The sequence below is a fragment of the Stegostoma tigrinum genome, chromosome 1, assembly GCF_030684315.1.
Source record: "Stegostoma tigrinum isolate sSteTig4 chromosome 1, sSteTig4.hap1, whole genome shotgun sequence".
Lineage (NCBI taxonomy): Eukaryota > Metazoa > Chordata > Chondrichthyes > Orectolobiformes > Stegostomatidae > Stegostoma > Stegostoma tigrinum.
Window position 1 is genome coordinate 126,305,486 of NC_081354.1, and position 26,666 is coordinate 126,332,151.

At 43.5% G+C, this 26,666-nt stretch overlaps 1 protein-coding gene across 1 annotated transcript in view; it reads left to right on the forward strand.

The window, feature by feature from the left end:
* Window positions 1-26,666, forward strand: part of cspg4ba (chondroitin sulfate proteoglycan 4ba) — a 115,179-nt gene that overhangs the window by 30,108 nt on the left and 58,405 nt on the right. Inside the window, exons 2-5 of the mRNA XM_048542226.2 lie at window positions 15,721-15,884; window positions 15,974-19,531; window positions 24,227-24,700; window positions 24,963-25,139. Coding sequence (XP_048398183.1) covers window positions 15,721-15,884; window positions 15,974-19,531; window positions 24,227-24,700; window positions 24,963-25,139 — 4,373 coding nt within the window. The remainder of the gene's footprint in view (window positions 1-15,720; window positions 15,885-15,973; window positions 19,532-24,226; window positions 24,701-24,962; window positions 25,140-26,666) is intronic.

Below are 26,666 nucleotides of genomic sequence, written 5' to 3' on the forward strand. Positions count from 1 at the left end.
TGGGAGGAAACCCACACTGACGAGTGGAGAATGTGCAAACTCCACACTGAAATTTATCATCATCATAGAATCCCTACTGTGTGGAAAAAGGGCCTTTGGCCTAATGGGCCCACACCAACCCTCAGAGCATCCCACCCAGACTCATATCCCTATAATTCACCTAATCTACACATCCCTGAACACTATGACAATTTAGCCTGGCCAGTCCAGCTAACCTGCACATCTTTGGACTGTGGGAGGAAACTGGAGCACCCGGAGGAAACCCAAGCAGACACAAGGAGAATTTGCAAACTCCACGCAGACAGTCGTCCAAAGCTAGAATTGAACCTGGGTCCCTGGTGCTGTGAGTGCTAACCACTGAGCCGCTTTGCTGCCCCTTGGGTCTTGTCTGGATGTGCAGAGCAGTGTTGGCTATTAATCTCTGCCCTCCCAATGAGAACCATCAGTGTTAGCTCAATAAATTTAATTTGCGTCCATGGATGTATTGGAGCATTTTTCAAAATATAAACTGTGAAATAGCATTGCCTTCTGAAGAACCATCACTTAAAATTATATTGCAAAATAAAACCTGTAGGATGTTCATAGAGCCAGGAACTTTATTACATTGAAGGTGTGAATTAGTTTAAACCGTACCTTGAGCTGAGGAAAATGTCCCACACAGATCTATCAGACAAGCTTTGCCACTGAACCTAAGGTGGAGAGATGACTCAAACTCTGGCTGCAGAGCAAGGCTTTACTGAAATTATTTAAAGGAAGAGAGCGAAAGATGCAAAGACAGGTTTAGGGTGGCAGTACTGGACGTTAGGACCTAGATCGCTCACATAATTGATATGGCAGAGGAGAAAGAAAGATAATCCACATTTAATATAATTATTGGTAGCCTTACAACGTGTCCAACATGCTCAAGGAGCTCCATGAGCAACCTATTAAACCTTGCCGAGTGACAACTCATGAGAACTGCTTTCTATCCCCAACAAGTTTCCATGTCAGTCATTTCCCAACTAAGCCCTAATTCCAAATCTTTATAACTAAATTGGTGTTACTTCTGCAACATCAATGTCACATCATAGAACGTGAAAAGCTAGGTTAATAAAAAAGCTTTTAAGCCAAACCCAAGCTGTCTCTGATGATTATTGACTGTGATGACTATTGTGTTGAGCAAACAGTTGTGTAATGTTACACTTAATAACTCAGGGCCTACCCATGTAAGAAATTACACCTTAGTTCAGTGATAATGGGAACTGCAGATGCTGGAGAATCCAAGATAACAAAGTGTGAAGTTGGATGAACACAGCGGGCCAAGCAGCATCTCAGGAGCACAAAAGCTGACGTTTCGGGCCTAGACCCTTCATCAGAGAGGGGGATGGGGAGAGGGTTCTGGAATAAATAGGTAGAGAGGGGGAGGCGGACCGAAGATGGAGAAAAGAAGATAGGTGGAGAGGACAGTATAGGTGGGGAAGTAGAGAGGGGATAGGTCAGTCCAGGGAAGATGGACAGGTCAAGGAGGTGGGATGAGGTGGTACGTAGGAAATGGAGGTGCGGCTTGAGGTGGGAGGAAGGGATGGGTGAGAGGAAGAACAGGTTAGGGAGGCGGAGACAGGCTGGGCTGGTTTTGGGATGCAGTGGGGGGAGGGGAGATTTTGAAGCTGGTGAAGTCCACATTGATACCATTGGGCTGCAGGGTTCCCAAGCGGAATATGAGTTGCTGTTCCTGCAACCTTCGGGTGGCATCATTGTGGCACTGCAGGAGGCCCATGATGGACATGTCGTCTAAAGAATGGGAGGGGGTGTTAAAATGGTTCGCGACTGGGTGGTGCAGTTGTTTATTGCGAACCGAGCGGAGGTGTTCTGCAAAGCGGTCCCCAAGCCTCCGCTTGGTTTCCCCAATGTAGAGGAAGCCACACCGGGTACAATGGATCATGTTCCTTTAATATAAAGCTTGTTCAGAGACATTCTTGTTTTCTACGGAAAGCAACAATTACTTGAGTGTTGTGTACTTTTGTAGTCAAACATCAAAGCTGGAGTATGAAAACTGCCAAAGTTGCCAGACACAGAAGTAATTTGAACCTAACTTGCTAGGTGGAATGCTGGTCTTACACGGAGCCCTGAACGTCCATTTGAAATGAGCTAGTTATGAGTTGATTGGGTACATTAAAATTAAGAGTTGACTGGCTGTTTAATTGCTGTGCAGTACTGAAGCTGAAGTGCTAGCATTGTGTAGTTCCCGAAGATTATGCAAATAACTTAACCTCCACAGGTATGCTTGAACATGAAAGGTTATTTTTTCAGAAACGATAATTAGAAGATTGGGAGCTGAAATAAATGTATGTATTTTTAATGAAAAACTATATATGCAATGTTACACCTTTATTTCCAAAGATAAGAAAACAAAACATAGTGGCTCAGTAGTTAGCACTGCTGCCTCACAGGGCCAGGCACCGGTGTTCGATTCCACCCTCGGGCATTTGTCTGCCTGGAGTTTTCACATTCTCCCTGTGACTGCATGGGTTTCCTCTGGGTGCTCTGGTTTCCGCCCACAGTCCAAAGATGTGCAGGTTAGGTGGATTGGCTGTGCTAAGTTGCCCGTAGTGTTCAGGGATGTGTACTTTAGGTGGGTTATAGGAGGATGGGTCTGGGTGGGATGCTCTGAGTGTCAGTGAGGACTTAAACAAAGTTGCTGGAAAAGTTCAGCAGGTGTGGCAGCATCTGTGAAGGTAAAAACAGAGTTTAACATTTCGGGTCCGGTGACCCTTTCTCAGAACTTGGTGTGGACTTGTTGGGCTGAAGGTCCTGTTTCCACATTGTACGGATTCTATGAAGAATGAAGATTGAAAACACAACCAAAGACCAGTGAGGCCTGTTGTTGGAAAAATGTTATGGCCTATTATAAATGATGTAATAGCAGAGCATTTGGATATACATAATGTAATCAATGTTGGCTATCTTTGAGAGACAACCGTCTATACATAGGTGAAGATACAGCAGAGACACTTAAGGCTCTATAAAACTCAATTAACTTATTAAGTACTCAAATGAATAGCACGCTTTTAACTACTAGAGACACCTCAATCACTGTCTTTCACTACCCTGGGTTCTGTAACTAACCCCAAAAGTTATTACCCAGGAGAGTTGGCAGCTGGCCAGGATGAAATTCTGCTCAATGTCTTCACCATGCCTCCTGACATAGAGTACCTCCTGCAGTGTTAGCCTTAGAAATTCTGCTGAACAGTCAAGGGTTTTCTAAGATAACAGTGTGGAGCAGGAGGAACACAGCAAGGCAGGCAGCATCAGAGGAGCAGGCAAGTTGACATTTCAGGCCGGGAGCCTCCTTCAGAAAAAGGGGAGAGGGAGAGAGAAGAGGGGTGTTGCTGGGGAAGATAGGTGAGATGGTGATAGGTGAGTGCAGCTAGGCAGTGGTGCAGATTGGTCAGTGAGGTGGGGAGGAGCGATAGGTGGGAGAGAAGATGGATAGGTTGTGACAGGTCCAGGAGGTGGAGATGAGGGAGAATTGGACATGGGATGAGGCCGGGGGTGGGGAGATTTTGAAACTAGTAAATTCCACATTGAGACCATTGGACTGTAGGCTCCAAAGGTGGAATATGAGGTGCTGCTCCTCCAGTTTCTGGGTGGCGTCGTGTGACACTGGAGGAGGCCCAGGGTGGACATATCACCCAGGGAGTGGGAGGAGGAGTTGAAATGGTTGGTGATCGGAAGGTGGTGTTGTTTGCTTTGAACAGAGCGCTGGTGATCTATAAAGCGGCCTCTGAGCCTCTGCTTGGTCTCACCAATGTAGAGGAGGCCACATCGGGAGCAGTGGATGCAGTAGACCACATTGACGGATGTGCAGGTGAACCTGTGTCTGAGATGAAAGGTTTGTTTGGTGCCTTGGATGGAGGTGAGGCGGGAGATGTAGGGGACAGGTGTAGCACTTCTGATGGTTGCAGGAAAAGGTGCCGGGGGTGGTGGGGTTAGTGGGGAGTGTGGAGCAGGCGAGAGAGTCGCAAAGAGAGCGTACCCTTCAGATGGCAGTTAAGGCTGGGGAGGGAAATATATTTGGTTGTGGGGTCAGATTGCCACTGGTGGAAGTGGCAAAGAATGACACGTTGAATATGGAGGTTGGTGGGGTGATATGTGAGGACAAGGGGGATTCTGTCTTTGTTTTTGTTGGGGGGAGGGGACGTGAGTGCAGAGCTGCAGGAAACACAAGAGATGTGATCGAGAGCATTTTCGACCACTGAAGGGGGGAATTTGCGGTCCTTGAAATAGGAGGACATCTGGGGTGTTCAGGAGTGGAATGCCCCGTCTGGGGAGCAGATGCGGCAGAGGAATTGGGAGTAGGGGATCACATCCTTGCAGGAAGGTGGGTGAGAGGAGGTATAGTCCAGGTAGCTGTAGGAGTCGGTGGGCTTGAAATAGATGATGGTTTCAATGCGGTAACCAGAGATGAAAAAAGAGAGGTCCACGAAGGAGAGAGGTATCAGAGATGGCCCAGGTGAACTTGAGGTTGGGGTGAAAGCTGTTGATAATGTTGATGAACTGTTCAACCTCCTCAAAGGAGCATGAGGCAGCGCTGATACAGTCATTGATGTAGCAGAGAAAGAGGTGGGGGATTGTGCAAATGTAGCTGTGGAAGAGGGACTGTTCCACACATCCTACAAAGAGGCAGGCATAGCATGGGCTCATGTGGGTACCCATGGCCACCACCCCCCCAGTCTGTAGGAAGTGGGAGAGTTAAACGAAAGTTTATTAAAGGTAAGGACGATTTTGGCTAAGCAGATGGGGGTGACAGTGGAGGGGGACTGGTTGGGCCTGTGGGAGAGGAAGAAGCAGAGAGCTTTTAGGTCATCCACATGGGGAATGCATGTGTACAGGGCTTGGATGTCCATAGTGAAGATGAGGTCTTGGGGGCCAGGGATTTGAAAGTCTTGAAGGAGGTGGAGGGTGTGGGTGGTGCCTCGGATGTACGTGGGGAGTTCCTGGACCAAGGGAGAAAACAGAGTCAAGGTAAGCGGAGGTAAGTTCAGTGGGGCAGGAGCAGGCAGAGACGGTGGGTCGGCCGGTGCAGTCAGGCTTTATACACAGTCCTCTGTGCCAAGTGTACACCTGATTTGGAATTACCTGTGCATGTGACCAATCTTGAATGTTTCACCCAAATGTATGCCTTATTTGGTAGACACTGCAGTTACTGATTTCCTGCAGTCTTAGCTCACCTGAATGACTCAGCGTAATTCCACTCACATGGCAGCCCACTGTAAAGCCTGTTATCAGTTCCTGTTGTATTCAGCCTTATCCAACATCAAGTAGAGTCAGCATGGTTTCACAAAGGGGAAATCTGAAACAGGTCCACTAGATTGATTCCAGGTGGACTGCCTTATGACAATACGTCAAGTAGGTTGGGCCTGTACTCACTGGGATACGGAGAATGAGAGGCAACCTTTATTGAAAAGTACAAGATTCTTAAGGGACTTGGCAGGTTGAATGTGGAAAAGTTGTTTCTCCTTGTGAGAAGGTCTGGAACTAGATAGCATAATTTCAGAATAAGTAGTTGCTTGTTTAAGAAAGAGGTTAGGAGGAATTTCTTTGAATCTGTGGAATTCTTTGGGACAGGGGGCTGTTGAGGCTCTATCTTTATGTTATATTCAAGCCTTACCAGATTCAAAGTGGATTTAAAGATTATCAGATCAACCCTGATCTCATTGAATGTCAGAGCAGACTCAATGGGCTGAATGACCTAGGTCTTTGTCTTTTGGTGTTACATACATTAAAAAAATGTAAGAACTATGCCAGAGGAAGGGTCTTCATTCTGAAGAAGTGGCCCAACCTGAACCGTCAACTTTCCTACTCCTCTAGTGCTGCCTGGCCTGCTGTGTTCCCCCAGCTCCACACTGTGTTATCTCTCACAACTATGCCAGATGATTTAGCTTCCGATCTCTCTTGAAGCATGATTAAAATCCTCTTACAGAGATAGTAGGAACTGCAGATGCCGGAGAATCCGAGATAACAAGGTGTGGAGCTGGATGAACACAGCAGGCCAAGCAGCATCAGAGGAGCAGGAAGGCTGATTGGCCTGCTGTGTTCATCCAGCTCCATACCTTGTTATCTCAAAACACTCTTACAGCTGTTTTCAGTAAACTATCAGAACTGTTGATGTAATTTATCTGTTTCATATCTCTCAAATGTTTTTAAACATCACTGTTTTTAATTCTGTCATCTTGTTGTGCAGTCTAGAGATTGTTAAGATGACATTGTGGGTGGTTCTCCAATTCTTGTAGTTGAAGGATCCTTTTGTAAAAGGATAGGTAAGCATAGACCCAGCCCTCTTACAAATTATAATGCTATCCAATAATCACAAAATGAAAATGAAACATGCAAACAGTTTAGATTTCGAGAATTTAAACATTAAATAAAACTTGTTTGACTTGAATTAGATTGAACTCATTTAATGCCTGTCACCAGTGTCCTAAGTCTACTTGGCAATCTTCCTGCTGCTATCACCAATGGCCTGTGCAGCCTGCAAGATAATGAAGAAATCAGTACCTGTGTGCAGAAAGACATTGGAATCTTCCAGTATTGCTGATGAGCAGCCAAATTGTGCCACACAAATGCCAGTCTATGACTGTTTTCAACAAGAGAACCTAGCCACCTCTAGGCATTCAAATGGCTTTATCATCACCAGATCTCCCACCATCAATATTTTGAGGGTTGCCATTGTGATCACCAAATTCAACTTGACCAGTCACACAAATAACTGTGGCAAAGGACATAGAATTTAGAACAGTACAGCACAGCACAGGCCCTTCAGCCCACCATGTTGTGCCGACCTATTGTTCTACTAAGATCAAACTAACCTGCATACCCTACATTATACGATCATCCATGTGCCTATCCAAGAGTTGGTTAAATGTCTCTAGTCTAACTGACTCCACTACCACTGCCAGCAGCGCATTCCATCCACCCATGTCTCTCTGTTTAAAGAGCACTTTCTGTAAAGACTGCTGTTTGTGTAGAGTAGGTCATAAGCTTGGTGATTGGGAGAGTGACAGCCAGGACACCAATTACATGGCAGGAGTATGATGGAATGTTCTTCCTTTGCTGCAGCAACACCTGAGAAGCTTTACACCATCAAGACAGAGTCCACTTGTTTTGCACTGTCGCACCATGGTTAAAGAATCTCGAATCTCAAACAAGGTCAGCAAATACATGAGGAGACCAGCTGCAAGTTCTCCTCCAAACCCCATACTATCCTGGCTTGGAAATGTATGACCATTTCTTCATTCTCACTTGGTTCAAAGCGTACAGCCACTGTGAGTTTGTGTTACTAGGAACTTTCTTATTTTAAACTATTTAACATCTATTTACAGGCTACTTAGGTAACAAGAACTGCAGATGCTGGAGTCAGAGATAACAAAGTGGGCAGTTCTGAGGGTCACCGGACCTGCAACGTTAACTCTGTTTTCTCCTCCACAGATGCTGCCAGACCACCTGAGCTGTTTCAGCAAATTTGTTTTTGATTCAATTAAAACTGTTGTTCTGTGGATGAGACATTGTTCAAGGTGTTAAGTGGGCAATTAGGGATGGATAAGAAATACTGGTTTTGCCAGTGATGACACAGCCCCTAATAGAATACTGAAAATACCAAGACACTGGCTCGCGTATAAAAACCAGCACATTGCTCTTTATGCTACGGGATGGTGAGTTAACTTCAAAAGTACTGAATTGGCTGTGAAGTGCTTTCAGATGTCCGAAGTTTGAGAAAGACACTAACTTTGAAAAGTTTAAAACACACTGCGAAATCTCATACAAGTGAAGGTGATTGTTTCTCAAAAAAGTTTATTTGAACTTGTTTCACAAATAAGTCTTGCAACTTGCCAATGGTGACTCTACTTCCTTGTGCCATTACTTTTTCCTCAAAGCCTTATTTAGTGTCCCTTATCAATCCCTACCCTGTTAGTAGTACAATAGATCCTTGACTATACTATCACATATAGACCCTGGATTTTCATGCAAACCTAATCTGCTGGGATTAAAATCTCTCCTGTTTGAATTTAGGAGATCCACAGTTAACAGTGCATGTGCACGACTGAGCCCTTCCCCAAATTTGCATTGGGGAATTATAAAATGGGTTTTAAAAAATGGGGCAAGTGTGAAGTAAGACTGATGCAACACTGAGAGCTGCATGTTACTGGGGCAAAATGGAAGGTGAAAATTAGCAAACTTTATTCACAAAACAACAGTTAAGCTCTGGATGAGCATGTGTTGTTTGTCCTTACAAGGAAACAGCAGCCCTCTATCAGTAAAATTGTACATTATACATTATATGGAAGATCCAGTGGTCAGTTTTGACTGTGAGTGAATTCTTTATTCAGGTTTTGAATGGTGTATAGAAATACTGTTTCAGAGCATTTATTGGCATGAATGCTTCTGTTGCAGAATGTCTAATGTTTTTGGCAAGTACACAGCATTTATCTTCATAACTGTTTTTAAAAGCTTTAATTTAATGTTTATTGATGAAAAAAGATGTACATTTGATTAGTTCTGAAAGGTTTATAGTCATTTAACGAATGAAATGGGTCAAACTTGTCTCAATGGATGGAATTCCTGCACTTGGTAGTTGGACTGGGGTTAATGGTTAGGAAGACAAAGGATTTTCTGATAGAATTTGGAATCAAATGTGAGTCCTAATGCTACTGTGAGTCAGGAACAGTTACAGACAAGATGTTTATACAGATATTTTTATTCTTTAATGGAATATGGACATTGCTGGCTGGCCAGCATTTATTCCTGACCCTAGTCGCCGTTGGAATGGTGGTGGTGAGCTGCCTTCTTGAACCACTGCAATCCACATTCTGTAGATTGACCCACCCACACTTAGGGAGAGAATTCCAGGATTTTGACGCAGCCACATGGAAGGAATGGTGACTTATTTCCAAGTCAGGATGGTGAGTGGCTTTGGTGGGGGTGGGGGAGCGCGGTGCAGGGGGATTTTGAAGGTGGTGGTGTTCCCATGTAGCTGCTGCTCACATCCTTCTAGATGGAAGTAGTTGTGTGTTTGGAAGGTGCTGCCTAAGGATCTTTGAATTTCTGTAGTGTGTCTTGTAGATAATAGACACTGTTGCTACTGAATGTCAGTAGAGGAGAGAAGGGATGCTTGTGGATGTGGTGCCAATCATGTGGACTATTTCGTCCTGGGAGGTGTCAAGCTTCTCAAGTGTTGTTGGACCTGCACCTCTACAGGCAAGGTTGGAGTCTTCTATCACACTCTGATTCATGCCTTGTAGATGGTGGATAGGCTTTGCAAGGTCAGTTACTTGCTGCATTACTCCTAGCCTCTCACCTGCTCTGGTTGCCATTGTGGTTTTTTTGTAGTGAGCCCAGTTGAATTTCTGGTCAGTAGAACCCCCAGGATGTTAATAGTCGGAGATTCGGTGAAGGTAATACCATTGAATGCCAAGAGGCAGTGAACAGCTGAACAATTAATAGTTTGGAGGCTGAGCACACAACCAAATAAAAGCCATGTTTGTGCTTTTGACATTGATTGGCCAAAAATAGATCGTCCATGTATTGCTGAGTGGGGAGAGGAGTGTGAACAAAATAGCAATTTGGTGCATTGAGTATAGGAGTTGACAAGTCATGTGGCAGCTGTGTAAAACTTTAGTGGACCCCGTTTGGAACGTTTTGTGCAGTTCCAGTCACCACACTACAGGAAGGGCATGGAGGCTTTAGAGAGGGGACAAAACAGGCTTTATTTTTTAAAAGAAATCTGTTGTAGGATGTGGACATTGCTGGCTGACCAGCATTTATTGCCTATCCCTAATTGCCCTTGAGAAGGTGATGAGGAGCTGCCGCCTTGAGCTGCTACAGACTGTCTGCTGTGGGTTGACCCACAATACCATTAGGGAGGAAATTCCAGGATTTTGACCCCGTGACAGTGAAGGAATGGCGATATATTCCCAAGTTAGGATGGTGAATGGCTTGCAGGGGAACTGGAGGTGGTGGTGTTCCCATATAGTGGTGGTGCTCTCTTGTCCTTCTAGATGGAAGTGGTCATGGGTTTGGAAGGTGCTGGCTGAGGATCTTTGGTGAATTTCTGCAGTGCATCTTGGAGATGGTACACACTCTTGCTACTGAGTGTCAGTGATGGAGGGAGTGGATGCTTGTAGCTGCAATGCCAAGCAGGCTACTTTGTCCTCAATGGGTGTCAAGCTTCCTGAGTGTTGTTGGAGCTGCACTCATCCAGGCAAGTGGGGAATGTTCCATCACACTCCTGACTTGTGCCTTCTGGATGGTGGAAGGCTTTGGGGAGTCAGGAGGTGAGTTATCTGCCACAGTATTCCTAGCTTCTGACCTGCTCTTGTAGCCACTGTGTTTATGTGGTGAGTCCAATTGAGTTTTGATCAATGGTAACTCCCAGGAGGTTGATAGTGACGGATTCAATGATGGTAACACTGTTGATTGCCAAGGGACGGGGGTTAGATTGTTTCTTATTGGGGTAATGGCTGTAGCCTGGCATTTGTGTGGCATGAATGTTACTTGCCACTTGTCATCCCAAGCCTGGATATTGTCCCGATCTTGTTGCATTTGAACATGGACTGCTATAGTGTCTGAGTAATCGCGAATGGTGCTGAACATTGTGCAATCATCGGGGAACATCCCCTCTTCTGAACTTATGATGGAGGGACGGCCATTGATGAAACATAGATGGTTGGGTTTTTCACATTGGGATGTTGCCTGGATTGGAGCATATTTACTGTAAGTAGAGGTTAGACTATCTTGGAATGATTTTTTCTGGAGTCTCTGAAGCTGGAGAGCAACCTGATAGAATTATATACAATTAAGAGAGTTGTGGATAGACTGTCTTTCCCAGGGACGACACGCCAAATACTACGGACATCAGTTTTAACATGAGAGAGAAAAAATTTAAATGAGATGTTGTAAAGTGGGGCAAAACTCCCCATCAGTTTATGGACATATCCTGGATTTAAAACCCTCCAAAGGCAGTAGTTGTGGAAATTACATTGGATTAAAGTCACGGCGACTCCAGAAACTGTGGGCTGCAACTGAGCCAGGAAAAGGCAGGCTAGGACAGACTGGGTAATGCACAAGCCCAGGGACAGATGCCTGGGACAGGGTTTAGCTAACAGAGACTAAAGGTAGACCCCCTTTCATGCCTCGGCTAAAAACAATACAAGCCAGTCTGCAGAAAACACTACAACAAGGTGTAGAGCTGGATGAACACAACAGGCCAAGCAGCATCAGAGGAGCAGGAAAGCTGACGTTTCGGGCCAAGACTCTTCATCAGAAATGGGGGACGGGAAAGGGGGTTCTGAAATAAATAGGGAGAGAGGGGGAGGTGGATTAGAAGTTGGATGGTGGAGAGGAGACAGATAAGCCCAAGAGGTGGGGATGGAGCCAGTAAAGGTGAGTGTAGGTGGGGAGTTAGGGAGGAGGTAAGTCAGCCCACAGAGAACAAACAGGTTAAGGGGTGGGGTGAGGGATGAGGTTATTAGGTAGGAGATGGGTGAGGCTTGAGGTGGGAGGAGGGGATAGGTGGGAGGAAGGACAGGTTAGGGAGGTGTGGATGAGCTGCGCTGGTTTGGGGATGCGGTGGGGGAAGGGGAGATTTTTGAAGCTTGTGAAGTCCACATTGATACCATTGGGCTGCAGGGTTCCCAAGCGGAATATGAGTTGCTGTTTCTGCAACCTTCGGGTGGCATCATTGTGGCACTGCAGGAGCCCCAGGATGGACATGTCATCTGAGGGATGGGAGGGGGAATTGAAATGGTTCACGACTGGGAGGTGCAGTTGTTTATTGCGAACCGAGCGGAAGTGTTCTGCAAAGCAGTCCCCAAGCCTCCGCTTGGTTTCCCCTGTGTAGAGGTGGCCATAACTTGTACAGCGGATGCAGTATACCACATTGGCAGATGTGCAGGCGAGCATCTGCTTGATGTGGAAAGTGTTCTTGCCGCCTGGGATGGGGGTGACGGAGGAGGTGCAGGGGCAGGTGTAGCACTTCCTGCGGTTGCAGGGAAAAGTGCTGTGTGTGGTGGGGTTGGAGGGGAGTGTGGAGTGAACAAGGGAGTCACGGACAGAATAGTCCCTCCAGAAAGCAGAAAAGGGTGGGGATGGAAAAATGTCTTTGGTGGTGGGGTCGGATTGTAGATGGCAGAAGTGTTGGAGGATGATGCGTTGTGTCCGGAGGTTGGTGGGGTGGTATGTGAGGATGAGGCGGATTCTCTTTTGGCGGTCATTGCAGGGATGGGGTGTGAGGGATGAGTTGCAGGAAATGCGGGAGACATGGTCGAGGGCGTTCTCGATCACTGAGGGGTGAAGTTACGGTCTTTGAAAAACGAGGACATCTGGGATGTGCGGGAGTGGAATGCCTCATCCTGGGAGCAGATGCGCCAAAGGCAAAGGAATTGGGTGTAGGAATTGGCATTTTTGCAGGAGGGTGGGTGGGAGGAGGTGTATTCTAGGTAGCTGTGGGAGTTGGTGGGCTTGAAATGGATATCGGTTACTTGGTGGTTGCCCAAGATGGAAACAGAGAGGTCCACGAAGAAGAGAGAGGTATCAGAGATGGTCCAGGTGAACTTAAGGTTGGGGTGGAAGGTGTTGGTGAAGTGGATGAGCTGTTCGAGCTCCTTGTAGGAGCATGAGGCGGCGCTGATACAGTCATCAATGTAACAGAGGAAGAGGTAGGATTTAGGGCCACTGTAGCTATGGAAGAGGGGTTGTTCTATGTTACTGACAAAGAGGCAGGGATGGAGCCAGTAAAGGAATTGTACATCTGCTAATGTGGTATACTGCATCCGCTGTTCCCGTTGTGTCTTCCTCTGCATCAGGGAAACCAAGCGGAGGCTTGGGGACCGCTTTGTAGAACACCTATGCTCAGTTCACAATAAACAACTGCACCTCCCAGTCGCGAACCATTTCAACGCCCCCTCAGAACTGCAGGTGCTGGAGAATCTGAGATAACAAGGCGTAGAGCTGAATGAACACAGCAGGCCAAGCAGCATCAGGGGTGCAGGAAGGCTGATGTTTCAAGCCTAGACCCTTCTTCAGAAATGGGGGATGGGAAAGGAGTTCAGAAATAAATAGGGAGACAACACGTCCATTCTGAGCCTCCTGCAGTGCCACAATGATGTCACCTGAAGGTTGCAGGGACAGCAGCTCATATTCAGCTTGGGAACTGTGCAGCCCAATGCTATCAATGTGGACTTCACCAGCTTCAAAATCTCCCCTTCCCCCACTGCATCCCAAAACCAGCCCAGCTCGTCCCCACCTCCTTAACCTGTTCTTCCTCTCACCTATCCCCTCCTCCCAACTCAAGCTGCACCCCCATTTCCTACCTACTAACCTCATCCCGCCCCCTTGACCCGTCCATCCTCCCTGGACTGACCTATCTCCTCCCTAACTCCCCACCTACACTCTGCTTTACTGGCTCCATCCCCATCTCTTTGACCCTCTCCACCTATCTTCTCCTCTATCCATCTTCTATCCGCCTCCCCGCCTCCCTATTTATTTCTGAACCCCTTTCCCATCCCCCATTTCTGAAGAAGGGTCTAGGCCTGAAACGTCAGCCTTCCTGCACCCCTGATGCTGCTTGGCCTGATGTGTTCATTCAGCTCTACGCCTTGTTATCTCAGATTCTCCAGCATCTGCAGTTCCTACTATCTCTACAGAAAACAAGCAACTTTAGACCCTTTGGAGCCTACAGAGGTATAAACCCATTCAATTCCAAAGCAGCACTCTGGCACAAAATTACCAGACATTCCACACATTGTGCTACGTGCAAACCTGTTTCACCTTGGATGTTTTCAAAAAAAACATTCAGAGTACCATGCAAACTAAACAGTTACCCTTCCAAGGGAAATGCTGGACATTCCGAAACTGTCAAAACCATTCTCACTTACTCCACTGGTCAGGAAGTCCATTCAGCCCAGCGAGGAGGAACAATAGCTCAACAGATTTGGCAGGTGATAATGGGGGATCTGCAGTTGGGTATATATGGAGATCCCGAGCCCAGCAAAGCAAAGAATCTCAGACAGCGGAAGGGACGGTTTGGGGCTAACATCGTAGGGGACCTCTAAGGAAGGGAAGCGGAATAGGACTTGGGTTAGTTTCTCTCTCTCTCTCTCTCTCTCTCTCTCTCTGTCTCTGTCTCTCTCTCTCTCTCTCTCTCTCTCTCTCTCTCTGTCTGTCTTACCCCTCCTGCTGTCTTCTCTATTAGCATAAGTAACAGTCACCCAAGTATTTGCCCACTGTATTAAGTCTAAGCTGCAAGGCTTAAATGGAGGTTAAGTTAACTGGGCGACAATGTCTCAGTCAGAGACAGGCATGTTCAAATTTTGATATACACTTGCCTCTGAAACATCAGCCTCCTGTGTTTTTCCACCACACCACATTCTCCCAGTGTCAGAACCAGGGAGCTGGTGAACAGTGCACCAGGCAGCACTCTCTCCAATGTGCAAAGCAATTTTTTTTTACACGGAGGGTAGAAGTCAACAAGTTGTTGCAGCAGGGAATAAAGCTTTACAAACTGTGCGCAGACAGATGGCATTTGTGCTCCTGAGATGCTGCTTGGCCTGCTGTGTTCACATTTTATTATCTTGGAATTCTCCAGCATCTGCAGTTCCCATTATCTCTGGCATTAATTTAAATTGGCATCATGGTCAGCACAGACAAGGTGGGCTGAAGGGCCTGTTCTTGTATTGTACTGTTCTATGTTCTATATGGTGCACCTCTCCCTTGGTCTCAGAACCTCTTGTCATGTTTGTATTCCACGCACTGTGAATATCTATCTATTGATTATGAGCGTATAATCCATTTGGAGAGGGGCCTTAACAGTTCTGTAATTACATTAATTTGCTACGTACTGCATATTGAGCTCAGAATACCAACCACTGGAAACTGGTGGTTGGGGTTTTTCACTGTCATTAATCCTGCCCTCTATGCTGAATCTAGAGACTGTCTAACTATCAATGGTAGAGGATACACCACTGGAGAGTTTTAACAAGAAGAAGAACTTAAATAACAAGGTATAGTATATTACATAATTGCAATAGGTTCAATTAACATGAACTAGTGCCTTGGGAAGATTTGTGCAGCCACAACATGGCAATCTGCTTTGCTGACCTCAACAGGTGGTGCTGAGATTTTGCTGTCTGGAACAAAGAATTGACAGTATTCACATCTCATGTTCAAAGTGCTGCTACCAAACTCAGTCTGCAGTAGCGTAAATGGGGATGTCAATTATGCTCAAATCTTTGCGATGTCTTAATGGCAGTAACAGAATGTGCTGGAGAAACGTGGTAGGTCTGGCAGCATCTGCGTAGGGAGAAACCGAGTGAGCATTTCGAAGTCAATGACTCTACATCACTCTACTATGAAATGCACCCCTTTTGTGTTTTGCTCTGGGCACCCTCGCCATTTGTTCCACTTGTTCCTCCTCCCGCTTCATCAACATCAGTTTCCAGCCTCTTTCAATTCTGCAGAAATGTCATATTTGTTCCAAAATATTGACTGTTTCTCTCTCCACAGACACTGTCAGACCTGCTGAATTTCTCATATACTTTGCTATTTATTTCAGATCTCCAGCAGCCACAGTATTTTGATTTTATTTGACTGTCTTTATGTTAATTTGTGTTGCAGATGGTCTGCTATTTCAGATAAGGCCTGTTGTTATACATAATGGCCATCATGTCTTTTTAAAATTTATTTCAGCTTCATTTTTTGGAGATAGCTACGTGCAGCTTGAAGTAACAGAAACCTCTAGCAAGACATCATTAAGTTTACAGTTCCAAACCTCAAAGTCGAATGGACTACTTTTCCTGGCAGCAGGCGAAAGTGACTACTGTTTGGTGGAGTTGCAGTCTGGGCGTATACAGGTAATGTTAGTTAGAAAACTGCTGAAATGTTTCGAAAGGATGTTCATTTACCCTTGCTTAAGTTTTTTGATTTTTTTTCCTGTTCTTAGGTGAAACTGGAGCTTGGTTCTGGTGAAAAGATTCTCCGGTCTGAGAGAGGAGTGAAGTTAAATGATTTGGCGGTGCACACGTTGGACCTATACCACAAGGATGGTGAAGCTAACCTGAGAGTCGACAATCACTTCAAAACTGCTGTGAAGATGCCAGGACTGCTTCACGAGCTCGACATTCAGCACGGCCTTTTCGTTGGTGGCACCGGCAGGTTTGACAGACATTACATGGGAGGGGCCGCGAGTAACTTCCGGGGCTGCATTGATGAGGTGGTATTCAATGGACAGGACATCTTGTCATCTTTAAGAACGTATTCTGGCTTCAAAACCGTGCACGAGGTTTCAGCAGGCTGTAGCGATGAATTTTTTGCCGAAGACAGTGAGCCACTGAGCTTATTTAGTTCCAAATCTTACCTTGAATTTGCGCCATGGAATGCAGAGGAGGAGGAGGGGATGCTTGAATGTACTGTTCGCACCACTCAGCCGTTGGGTCTGCTGCTGTACAGCGCAGGCCGACAAGATGACTTTGTCGCTATGGAGATTGCAGAAGGATTAGTTCGAGCAGTTGTTGGGAAATCTGGGAAAAAAACACAACTTTCGTCCCTAAGCAGTGTTAATGACAATAATTGGCATGACATTAAGCTACGATTTACGCCCAAGCATCTTTACCTTACCGTGGATGAGGAAACAGTAAAGGTTACCCTGAGCGCTCGCAGCAAAAACATCAGGTTGAGGGGCCCTCTCTTTATTGGGGGCATAGATGACAGCACTCGTGTTGAAGTGCTAAAGATTGGCCTTCTATCCTTTGCGGGGAGGAAAGCAAGGGGAGGGTCTTTCAGGGGTTGCTTGAAGGATGTGAAAGCTAATGCAGAAACAATGAGTTTAAAGAATGTGCTAGTTACAAAAGACATTTCATCCGGCTGTGTAGCAGCAGTGAAAAGCTCTCCAACTGTTAGAGCAACTACAGCACAAATGTTAGTTGTTTCAACAGCTTCCACTCTTCAAACGACTGTTAAACCCACCCCAAAGGTACAGACAACAAAGTTTCTGACCCTCAAGAACCTAGTAGTTGCAGAAGGAGGACAGGCAGAACTGGAGTCTAAACACGTAAAGTTGAACCTAGAGTTCAAACAATTGGGTGTGCGCCCGTCACAAATAATATTCAATATAACAAAGCAGCCAAAACACGGACAACTAAAACTGAACACTGGTCCGGAGCGTGAACCAAATTCTTTCTCCACATTGGACCTCTGGTACGGGCGGGTGTTATATATTCACGATGGATCTGAAGATTCCCATGATCAGTTCTCATTTTCTGTTTTTGCAAGCACTAAAAAACTGGTCCCAGATTACCTGAAAGGAGACAGACAGTACCGATTTAACATTACTGTTACTCCAACCAATGATGCCCCTGCACTTGTCCTGCCTGAAGGTAATTTGTTCACTTTGCTGGAGAATTCTAAAAAATGTCTTGTAAGTAATGTGATTAAAGCTACAGATATTGACACAAATTCCACAGACCTTCATTTTTCCATTTTGGGAAATCTTAATGCAGATGCTGGATTTTTGCAAAATGCCTTGAATCCTGGTACTGCTATTACGACATTCTCCAACGATGATTTGGAAGAAGGAAATATATATTATGTTCACCAGGGTGTTCGTACCTCAAGGCTTGTGTTACGTGTCAGCGATGGTGATAAAGTGAGCAACACTGTAGTATTGCGGATAATGGCCATACCAGTGGATTATAAAGTGATCAATAACACAGGTCTAGTAGTGGAGCAGAGTGATGCAGCCTTGATCACCAAACACAATTTGTCAGTCGAAACTAATGCAGTCAATCAGGAAATAGAAATCCGTTATAACATTGCCAAAGGTCCAAAATACGGTGAAATTCAACGGCTGCAATCTAGTGGTGAATGGAAGAAAATCTCTTCTTTTTCTCAACGGTCAGTGGAGCGCGGCCGCATCCGTTACATTGGCACTTTCCACAAACTTCAGTCTGTAAATGTAACTGAGATGTTCACTTTCAAGGTTAATATAGGAAGCATGACAAGCGAGGAGCTAGATTTTCCCATTATAGTGAAATGGGTTAATTTCAAACTCCTGAAAAATAATCCATTAGAGATTCATAAGGGGAAGAGACAAGCTCTGACTTCTGAAAATCTCCATGCTGTCTTGGAAGGTGTACGGATTTCTGAGAGTGGGCTGCAGTATAAGTTGGTGACTGCACCTAAAAAAGGACAACTTCTGCTGAATGGCAAGCTTCTAAACCAAAATTCCTCTTTCAGTCAGAAAGATATATCCGCACAGAAGGTGGAATATGAATTATTAGAAAAACCTCATGAAGACACTGAGGACATCATCCACTTTCAGCTCTTCTCTAACCGTGCAGTATCCCTAATTTATACTTTCCATATGCTTATTAAAGCTGATGTTAATACCATTAATCTGACAAATAATGGTCTCACTTTGGTTGAAGGAGAAGGAGAGCTAATAACTCAGGTAGAGTTGTTTGCAGAAACCTTGAACTCTAAAAATTTTGTGTACACCGTCAAGCAGAGTCCAAGATTCGGCAAGTTGAAACGGATCAATCGCTCTGACTCATCCGACAGTAATGACAATATAACAACCTTTACAAATGAAGATATTTTAGGACAGCGTCTCATGTATATGCATGACGATTCTGAGTCTATGCATGATGAGTTTATATTTGTCGCAGCGGCTGCAGACATGGCTATAGACAATTCCGAATCCGATCCAAACTCTCTGTCTATTATGGGAACATTTTTTATAACAATTCAGCTAAGAAATGATGAGAAGCCAGTTCGCATTGTCGACCAGCTTTTCCACGTGGTTAGAAATGGTCAGCGGTTGCTGACCTCTGAGGATCTGCGCTATCACGATCCTGATTCAGATTTCGATGACGCACAGCTGTTGTACACTCGCCGCGGTATTCCTAACGGTGATCTAGTTCTCGTACATAACACCTCCAGGAAACTTTTCCAGTTCTCTCAAGAGGATCTTGAGCAGAAGCGTGTTTTGTTTGTGCATCGTGGCGCTGACAATGGCAGGTTTGTCTTGTTTGTAACTGACGGCAAACACTACACTTCTTCGTTACTTGAGGTCCGTGCCTCAGATCCTTATGTTCGAATAGTCAACAACACAGATCTTCTGGTGCAGAAAGGACAAGGAAAGTCTCTAACAACGGCTAATTTAAGTGTTAACACTAATCTCTTTATTGCAGATGAAAGTGAGATTAATTACAGAGTATTTCTGCCACCAAAGCATGGAGCACTGTATTTGAATGGTGCCCACACAGAATCTTTCACTCAGAATGATTTGAAGAATGGGCATGTAGTGTATCACCATGACAACAGCAACCACCTTTTGGACATTTTCAACTTCACAATAAAGGTAAAGCATGTACTGCTGGATGGAAGTGTGACTGTCCGTATATACCTGGAAAGCCATCAGCGTGCTCCAAAAGTCTTGCACAACAGCATTCTGCTGGTTGAGGAAGGGAAGCCTGTGAAGGTTGACAGAAATAACCTTGAGGTAAGAGGACTCCAGTCAAGATGCATGTCTGTGCTTACATATGTACTGCTGTCTTCCTTAACACTGTTTATCTGTTTACTCCTCCGCTTGTTTCTTTCCCTAAAATAATCATTTCAAAATGACATAGGTAGTTTACGGATTTGTTTCAGCAAATAGACTGTGCCCTGATGGAAATCGAACGTTTGACTGCCCCAGAACTTACCGCTGAATGGTGTCTCGGCCTGAAACGTCAGCTTTTGTGCTCCTGAGATGCTGCTTGGCCTGCTGTGTTCATCCAGCATCACACTTTGTTATCTCATCTCTCATCACTGAATAAACAGGATGTTACTTAACAAAACCCCCTCACATTTTTCACCATGCCAACTTGCTGAAAAATGATGTGCAGGAATGTGATAAAATAGAAAATCTAGCGCCGTACTAAGCTTTTTATTAATCCCTATTGCTGGATGATTTGCAGATTCTAAATGCTGTTTGTGATGATATTGATTTGCCTTGTATTTCCACATTAGTTGATAAAGTACAACTAAATTACATGGTAAATTAAATAGCATTAACTTGACAGCTGATTAATGCTATCGACATTTGTTTAATTTTTAGAAAAAATATATATTGGCATGCTATAGGAGTGCAATGTCTTTATGTACCAAATTAACACTCTGTAAGCACACAAGTACTTAATCCTTTTTTAATGTACCATCCATAGGTTCTTTCATCAATTTCTGTAATCTCTTGCTTCAAGTATGCTGCTAGCAGTGAAGTAGCAGTGCAGTGAATTAGAAATGCAAATGCACACTCTAAAGCTAAACCACCCATGTAATTAGCAGATTGTTTAAAGTAATACTATTTCTAAACTCCCTTCACTATTGGCACACTTTATACCAAACAACATCCAGACTAATTCACTGAATATCTGTTCCGACTATATAATGAAGTAACTGAATCCGTACACCTTTTTACAATCAAATTGTCAACTATCCATTGACCCCACGCATCATTCTGTGTAACAGTTTAACTTTGACAAGACTTCTGCCAAAAAGATAGTGAAAATTCAGATTTTTCATGCTGAGAGTTAACCTGATCTTCAAGCGGTATTTTCATTAAAAATTCAAGTGCTTTAGGCTAAACTATGATTTGTTTTCCCTTCATCTTTTTTAATCTGCAAGGCTTGTAAGTTGGCATAGTCTCAGTGGACCATTGGGCTGCTGTCTCATTAGAGAGAGAGAGAGAGAGACAACTGGCAGTGATTATTCTGAGAGTAACTCTGCCTCACGCAAGGAGAGGGGTTGATGAGGAGAGCCCTTCGTGGTAACCTCAGGCAGTTTAGGAATTGAACCTATTCTGTTGGTGTCGCTCTGCATCATAAAACAAGGAATAATATTTTTGTCCACCAGATGTCATCTTATCCTGCATTGTGTGTATTTTTCTTAATTGCTGACTGTAGTTGCCATTGTGTGTTTTGCTGCACTGAAGTTTCATTTGATACTGTGGTCCATACAGGGACAAGTAACACTTTGAAAAATATTGTGAACCTAGCAGCAAGACAATAGGTTGAAGTCTTGTGTAGCTTATTCAGCTTTGCAATTATATTGGATTGGTGTAGTTTTAATGGGGTGATGTACCATCTATTCTTTCATCTTGTCCTTATTTAAGTTGTTTCTGTCATGATAGCAAGAGCCTGTTATAGCAACATGTCAGTTAATAGAGTAAAATGAAGATTATTCTGGAGTATTGTTTCACATTTAATTGGGAGGGAATATTAAGTGGTATCGTTCTGTAAATAGCCAAAGTTTGTTGTGTGTAGAATTTAGAGCACAGGACCAGGAGACCCAGGTTAAACAAACACCATCCGGCTTTACTGTTTCTCTCACTTTCAACCCTGTTCATCATTCACAGATACATTTACCCAATATCACCTTAAATGTTCTTAGTTCCACATTTTAAATACTGAGTGAAGAGGGTTTCTTAATTCATTCATCGCGACCATCACTCACTGGGCCAGGATTAAGTGGCCAGCCTGAATTGCCCTTGAGAAGGTGGCAGTGAGCTTCCCTCTGAAACCATTGCAGTCCATACTGGTGTAAGCTGTTCAACTCCTCAAATTGTCATTCTAGATTATGGCTAGTCATCTACCTCAGTGCACTTTTCCTCTCCATTCCCATATCCCTTGATGTCATTAACTACCTAGAAGTTTAATAATCTCTACTTGAGCATACGCAATGAGCAAGCTCCCGCAGTCCCCTTGAGGTAGACAATACAAAAATTCACCACCTTCTAAATTCTTCCTCATCTGGATCCTGAATGGTGGTTGCTTCATCAGTTTGTAAGACAGCTCACCCAGTTTCAGCACAAGTCCTCACTTTATAGGAAGGAGCATTTTGGTGAGTTGACAATGCTGCCATTGTTGCTTGCAGGGCATACGTCAAACATTCTCTCTGGTTTCATGCTGTTTTGACTTTGTAGTAGATTTGATACAATTAAGTAGCTTACTAGCCATTTCAGAAGGCATATCAGAGTCAAGCACATTGCTGTGGGTTTGGAGTCACCTGTAGACCAGATCAGGTCCATGATCGGACGTGAATGAATTGAATGGTTTAACGGTGACTTTCTCCACTCTAGCTTTTGGTTGTTACTTGTACTATGTCTGGCTTGCCTGTCAGAAACCACAAGAGCAAAACTAACCATTCAGTGTCGCTAATGGCTCAGTATCTCAAAGCAGTGCTGCTGATTGGAACTCTGGTTTATTTGGCAACACTGCGATGAGATATGTCACACAGTTTGAAGATCTGCATTTCCCAAATATCCAAAGCTATCAGCAATGGAGGTTATACCTGCAATCTTGCTAGTTACCATCCTTTCCTGAAATATTTTGCCTTTACCTGCTGCCATTTGCTTTCATAGTGACGGCATTGAAATTCCGAGCCTAGTAATATACAAACACACAAATTAGAATCAGAAGTAAGCACTCGGTGCCTGAAGCACGCTCCTCTTTCAATAAAATCATAGCTGATCTGATTACACCCCCTTCCTGCCTGCTTATTAAGATTCTCTTCCTCTATCTTCAAAAATGTTGAAGTACCCAGCTTTCAGTGCCTTCTGAAAAAAGGAGTTCCAAAGACTCATGAACCTACATGAGAAAATACCACTGCTTATCTCTGTATTAGATGACCCCTTAATTTAAATAGTGGCCTGTTAGCTCTAGATTTCCCCCATAAGGGCAAACATTCTGTCTACACCCATCTTGTGAAGACACCTCAGGATCTTCTATGTTCCAATTTTACTCTTCTAGATTAAAAGTGGAGATCTCATGGCCAAAAAATAACATCACAAATTCCATGCAGCTTGTTTTGACAATGCCGCAGATCCTATCTTCAAGTTCACAGGAGTGAGAAGGGCAACTAATATGCATCTGCTGGTACATTTCTGCAAAAGAAAGGCAACACGTGGTGGAACAAACTTGCACATTTTGTTTCTGACTTTTGTTAGCACAATGTCATTTGGATCCTGCCTCAGCTGCTTTTTTGTGATATTTAATTTCACTGCTGAGCCAGTAGAGGTCAATTTACAAGCTAAATTCTAAGCAAATATTAGCTGATGGTCAGGTTTTTGCTTCTCAGCTCCTTAGAAGATTTAAAATGGAGTGCCTTAGGAGCACACAACATAGAACATAGAACAGTACAGGCCCTTCGGCCCTCGATGTTGTGCCGACCTGTCATACCGATCTGAAGCCCACCTAACCTACACTATTCCATGTACGTCCATATGCTTGTCCAATGATGACTTAAATGCACTTAAAGTTGGCAAATCTACTACCTTGCAGGCAAAGCGTTCCATTCCCTTACTACTCTCTGAGTAAAGAAACTACCTCTGACATCTGTCCTATATCTTTCACCCCTCAATTTAAACCTATGCCCCCTCGTGCTCGCCATCACTACCCCAGGAAAAAGGCTCTCTCTATCCACCCTATCTAACCCTCTGATTATTTTATATGTTTCAATTAAGTCACCTCTCAACCTTCTTCTCTCTAACGAAAACACCCTCAAGTCCCTCAGCCTTTCCTCGTAAGATCTTCCCTCCATACCAGGCACCATCCTAGTAAATCTCCTCTGCACCCTTTCCAAATCTTCCACATCCTTCTTATAATGCGGTGACCAGAACTGTACGCAATACTCCAAGTGCGGCCGCACCAGAGTTTTGTACAGCTGCAGCATAAAGTTCACAGAACAGGAATCACCAGTGATCTCAAAGCAGTGCCAGAAATTAGTTAGTTACCCAAAACTAATCCCATTACTTTGCTCTTCTAAAAGATCTTAACTTTCTGCTTAAAAGATTGAATTATCTTTTCTTTAGCTACTGCCTACCATAAAGAAATCTGCAGTGTAACAATATGAAATAGAGACATGTTTCTCGTTGTATCCTTGAAGCAATTTTAAAACAACACTGACTCAAAATTTACTCCACAGCCAGAGAAAATAGTCTCACCTTGCTTGTATTTATGCAGTGAAAATAACGGCAAGTGGATTTGTTCATACTTTTGGTTATGGAGCTAAAAGTTATGCAGGGATGTTCAAATTTCAGCAATAATTTCAGATCAGTTTTCTGGGATGTAAGATTGAATTGACAATGGGTCGTTGTGAGTGACCTTCAGCAAATGCAGCTATGAGTGTTTTATTTATTATTATGCCTTCTTTCTTTCAGGTGATGCATGAAGACAATCTGCCATATGAGATAATTTACAAAGTCAAAATTGCACCTGCTTATGGTTACATTCGTCGCTTTGTTGAAGCAGAAGGGTATTATGTTGGAACAGAACGTAAACCTGTTCAGTACTTCACGCAACAAGATCTAAATGATGGCAGAATTCAGTATGTGCAACTGAGTGCAGATCAGTTAAAGGATAACTTTACTGTGGATGTTACTAATGGCATAGTAGACCTGCCTGGAATTTTAGTCCGAATTGATATTATTCCAAGGTTGATCCCAGTGGAAGTGCATAACTTTACAATCAAGGAAGGTGCATCAAAGGCTCTAACAGAAGACTTTATAAAAGTTGCAAGTCCACACTTTGCAGAGCTTACTTTTGAATATTCAGTAATAGAAAAACCAAAACATGGACATATAGAAAACTCCCGTTTTCCTGGTGTCTCACTACTATTATTTACCAGACGACAGGTAGCGTGAATATGTTTCAATTATTCTTATTCTGAAAAGTCAGTGGATTGGTCCCCGTTGATTAAGCTTTACTTTCCCCCACATATTCTTGATAAACTAGAACATAAGACTGTCTTTATATATTTCTAACTGACCATTGCTCTCTGTCTTGATAAGTGTAGATTTTGTTTATAATTCAAATGCATCTGATTAAAATTTTAAAGACTCTTGAACACTGATACATTGATAATGTGTTTTATAAATATTCCACTTCACCTTTTAGGTTGAATATGAATTTATTTATTATGTACATGATGACAGTGAGAGCCTCCAGGACAATTTCTCAATAATCATCAATGATACTCAACTGAGAAAAGAGAGTTTGCCTCGGACAATTTTTATTAATATTACATCAGTGAATGATGAACCCCCTATTGTCATCACAAATAAAATATTCAAAGTAAGTTAATAATTTTTTCATATTATAAGTTGAATGTGTAGCCAAACACAGTAACTGAATACAAGTAGAAAAGTAGCTTTACCAGCTGATCTCTTGTGACATTGCTTCAAAGGAATCGATTATGTAGTATTGCCTATACATAAAATACAAGTTTGCAACAGTGAGGGCACAGACGAAGCATCTGTAATGCAGGCTCATCAGTTGGGAAGGTCATGGAAGTAAACTCACTGAGCACAGAATTGGTGCAGTAGTAAACAGCAAGGAAAAGAAAAATACACATTGGAGCTCTGTGAACAGAGCAACAGAAGGCAAGGCTGATGCCACTGGGAAAAAAGCTCATAAGATGTATGTAACAGAATTTGGCATTGTTCAGATTTTTGAACTTTGCATATTTTCATTTATGATTTTATCTTGTGAGGATTCCAAAAGAAAAAGATGATCAGCTATGGTGAAATATGTTCCCTTCAATCTCAATATGACACCCTTATCAGAAAAGTTTGGTGAATGATCATTGATCTGAAACATTAATTCTCTTTCACTCCACAGAGACTGCCAGACCTGTGGCATATTTCCAGTGCTTCTGTTTGTTTTACAGGTTTCCAGCAACGGCAGTATTTTCCCTCTGTTTGCCAAAATAATCTGTTTTGTGTGACCTTTACGAGGTCACATGCGTAATAAATACATAGATTTGTTCAGCATGTGTGTACTTCCTGTCTGTGCTGGCTTAATCCATTACAGAAACTGGAACAAGTATGGCTTTAGAGTTAGAGATAATGGGAACTGCAGATGCTGGAGATTCCAAGATAATAAAATGTGAGGCTGGATGAACACAGCAGGCCAAGCAGCATCTCAGGAGCACAAAAGCTGACGTTTCGGGCCTAGACCCATCTCTGATGAAGGGTCATGGCTTTAGAGTTGTTTATTTAGTCTCAGCAATCCATATCTATTTATTAGAAACCATGAGGAATAGAATCATAGAATCACTGAAACAGAACAAAAGTTTTACCAATATTTATTAAATGGGAACAAACATAAGAGGTAAAAGCACAAGCATATTATGCACTCTAAAGGAACTGATTATGTTTTGATCATGGCAATGCACGCCATTTAATAGAAATAATTTTGTAACTTTTTAACACTACATGCCAAAATGTTTCATTGCCAATGAATTACTTGTGAATCGTGGTGACTTTAGGCTAATACAAGCAGCCCATTTGAGCAATGTAAGGTCCCACAAAATACAGTGTATGCTGGAAATCTGAAATATGATACAAAAAGTGATGGAAATTAATCAACAGAAACAAAGTTAACATTTGATGTCATTGACCTTCCTGCAGATCTGATCTGATGAATAGCATTGAGATATGGATCCGTTAGTCTAATTTTGGTGATGGTTAGCCAGGATACTGGAAATTTTTCTCAGTCTTCTTTGGATAGCCCCTTGATTCTGTAACATTTATCTGAACAAGTAACCAGAACCTTAGAGTAATGCTGTGTCTTTGAGATACTTCTTCTGGCAATTCATCT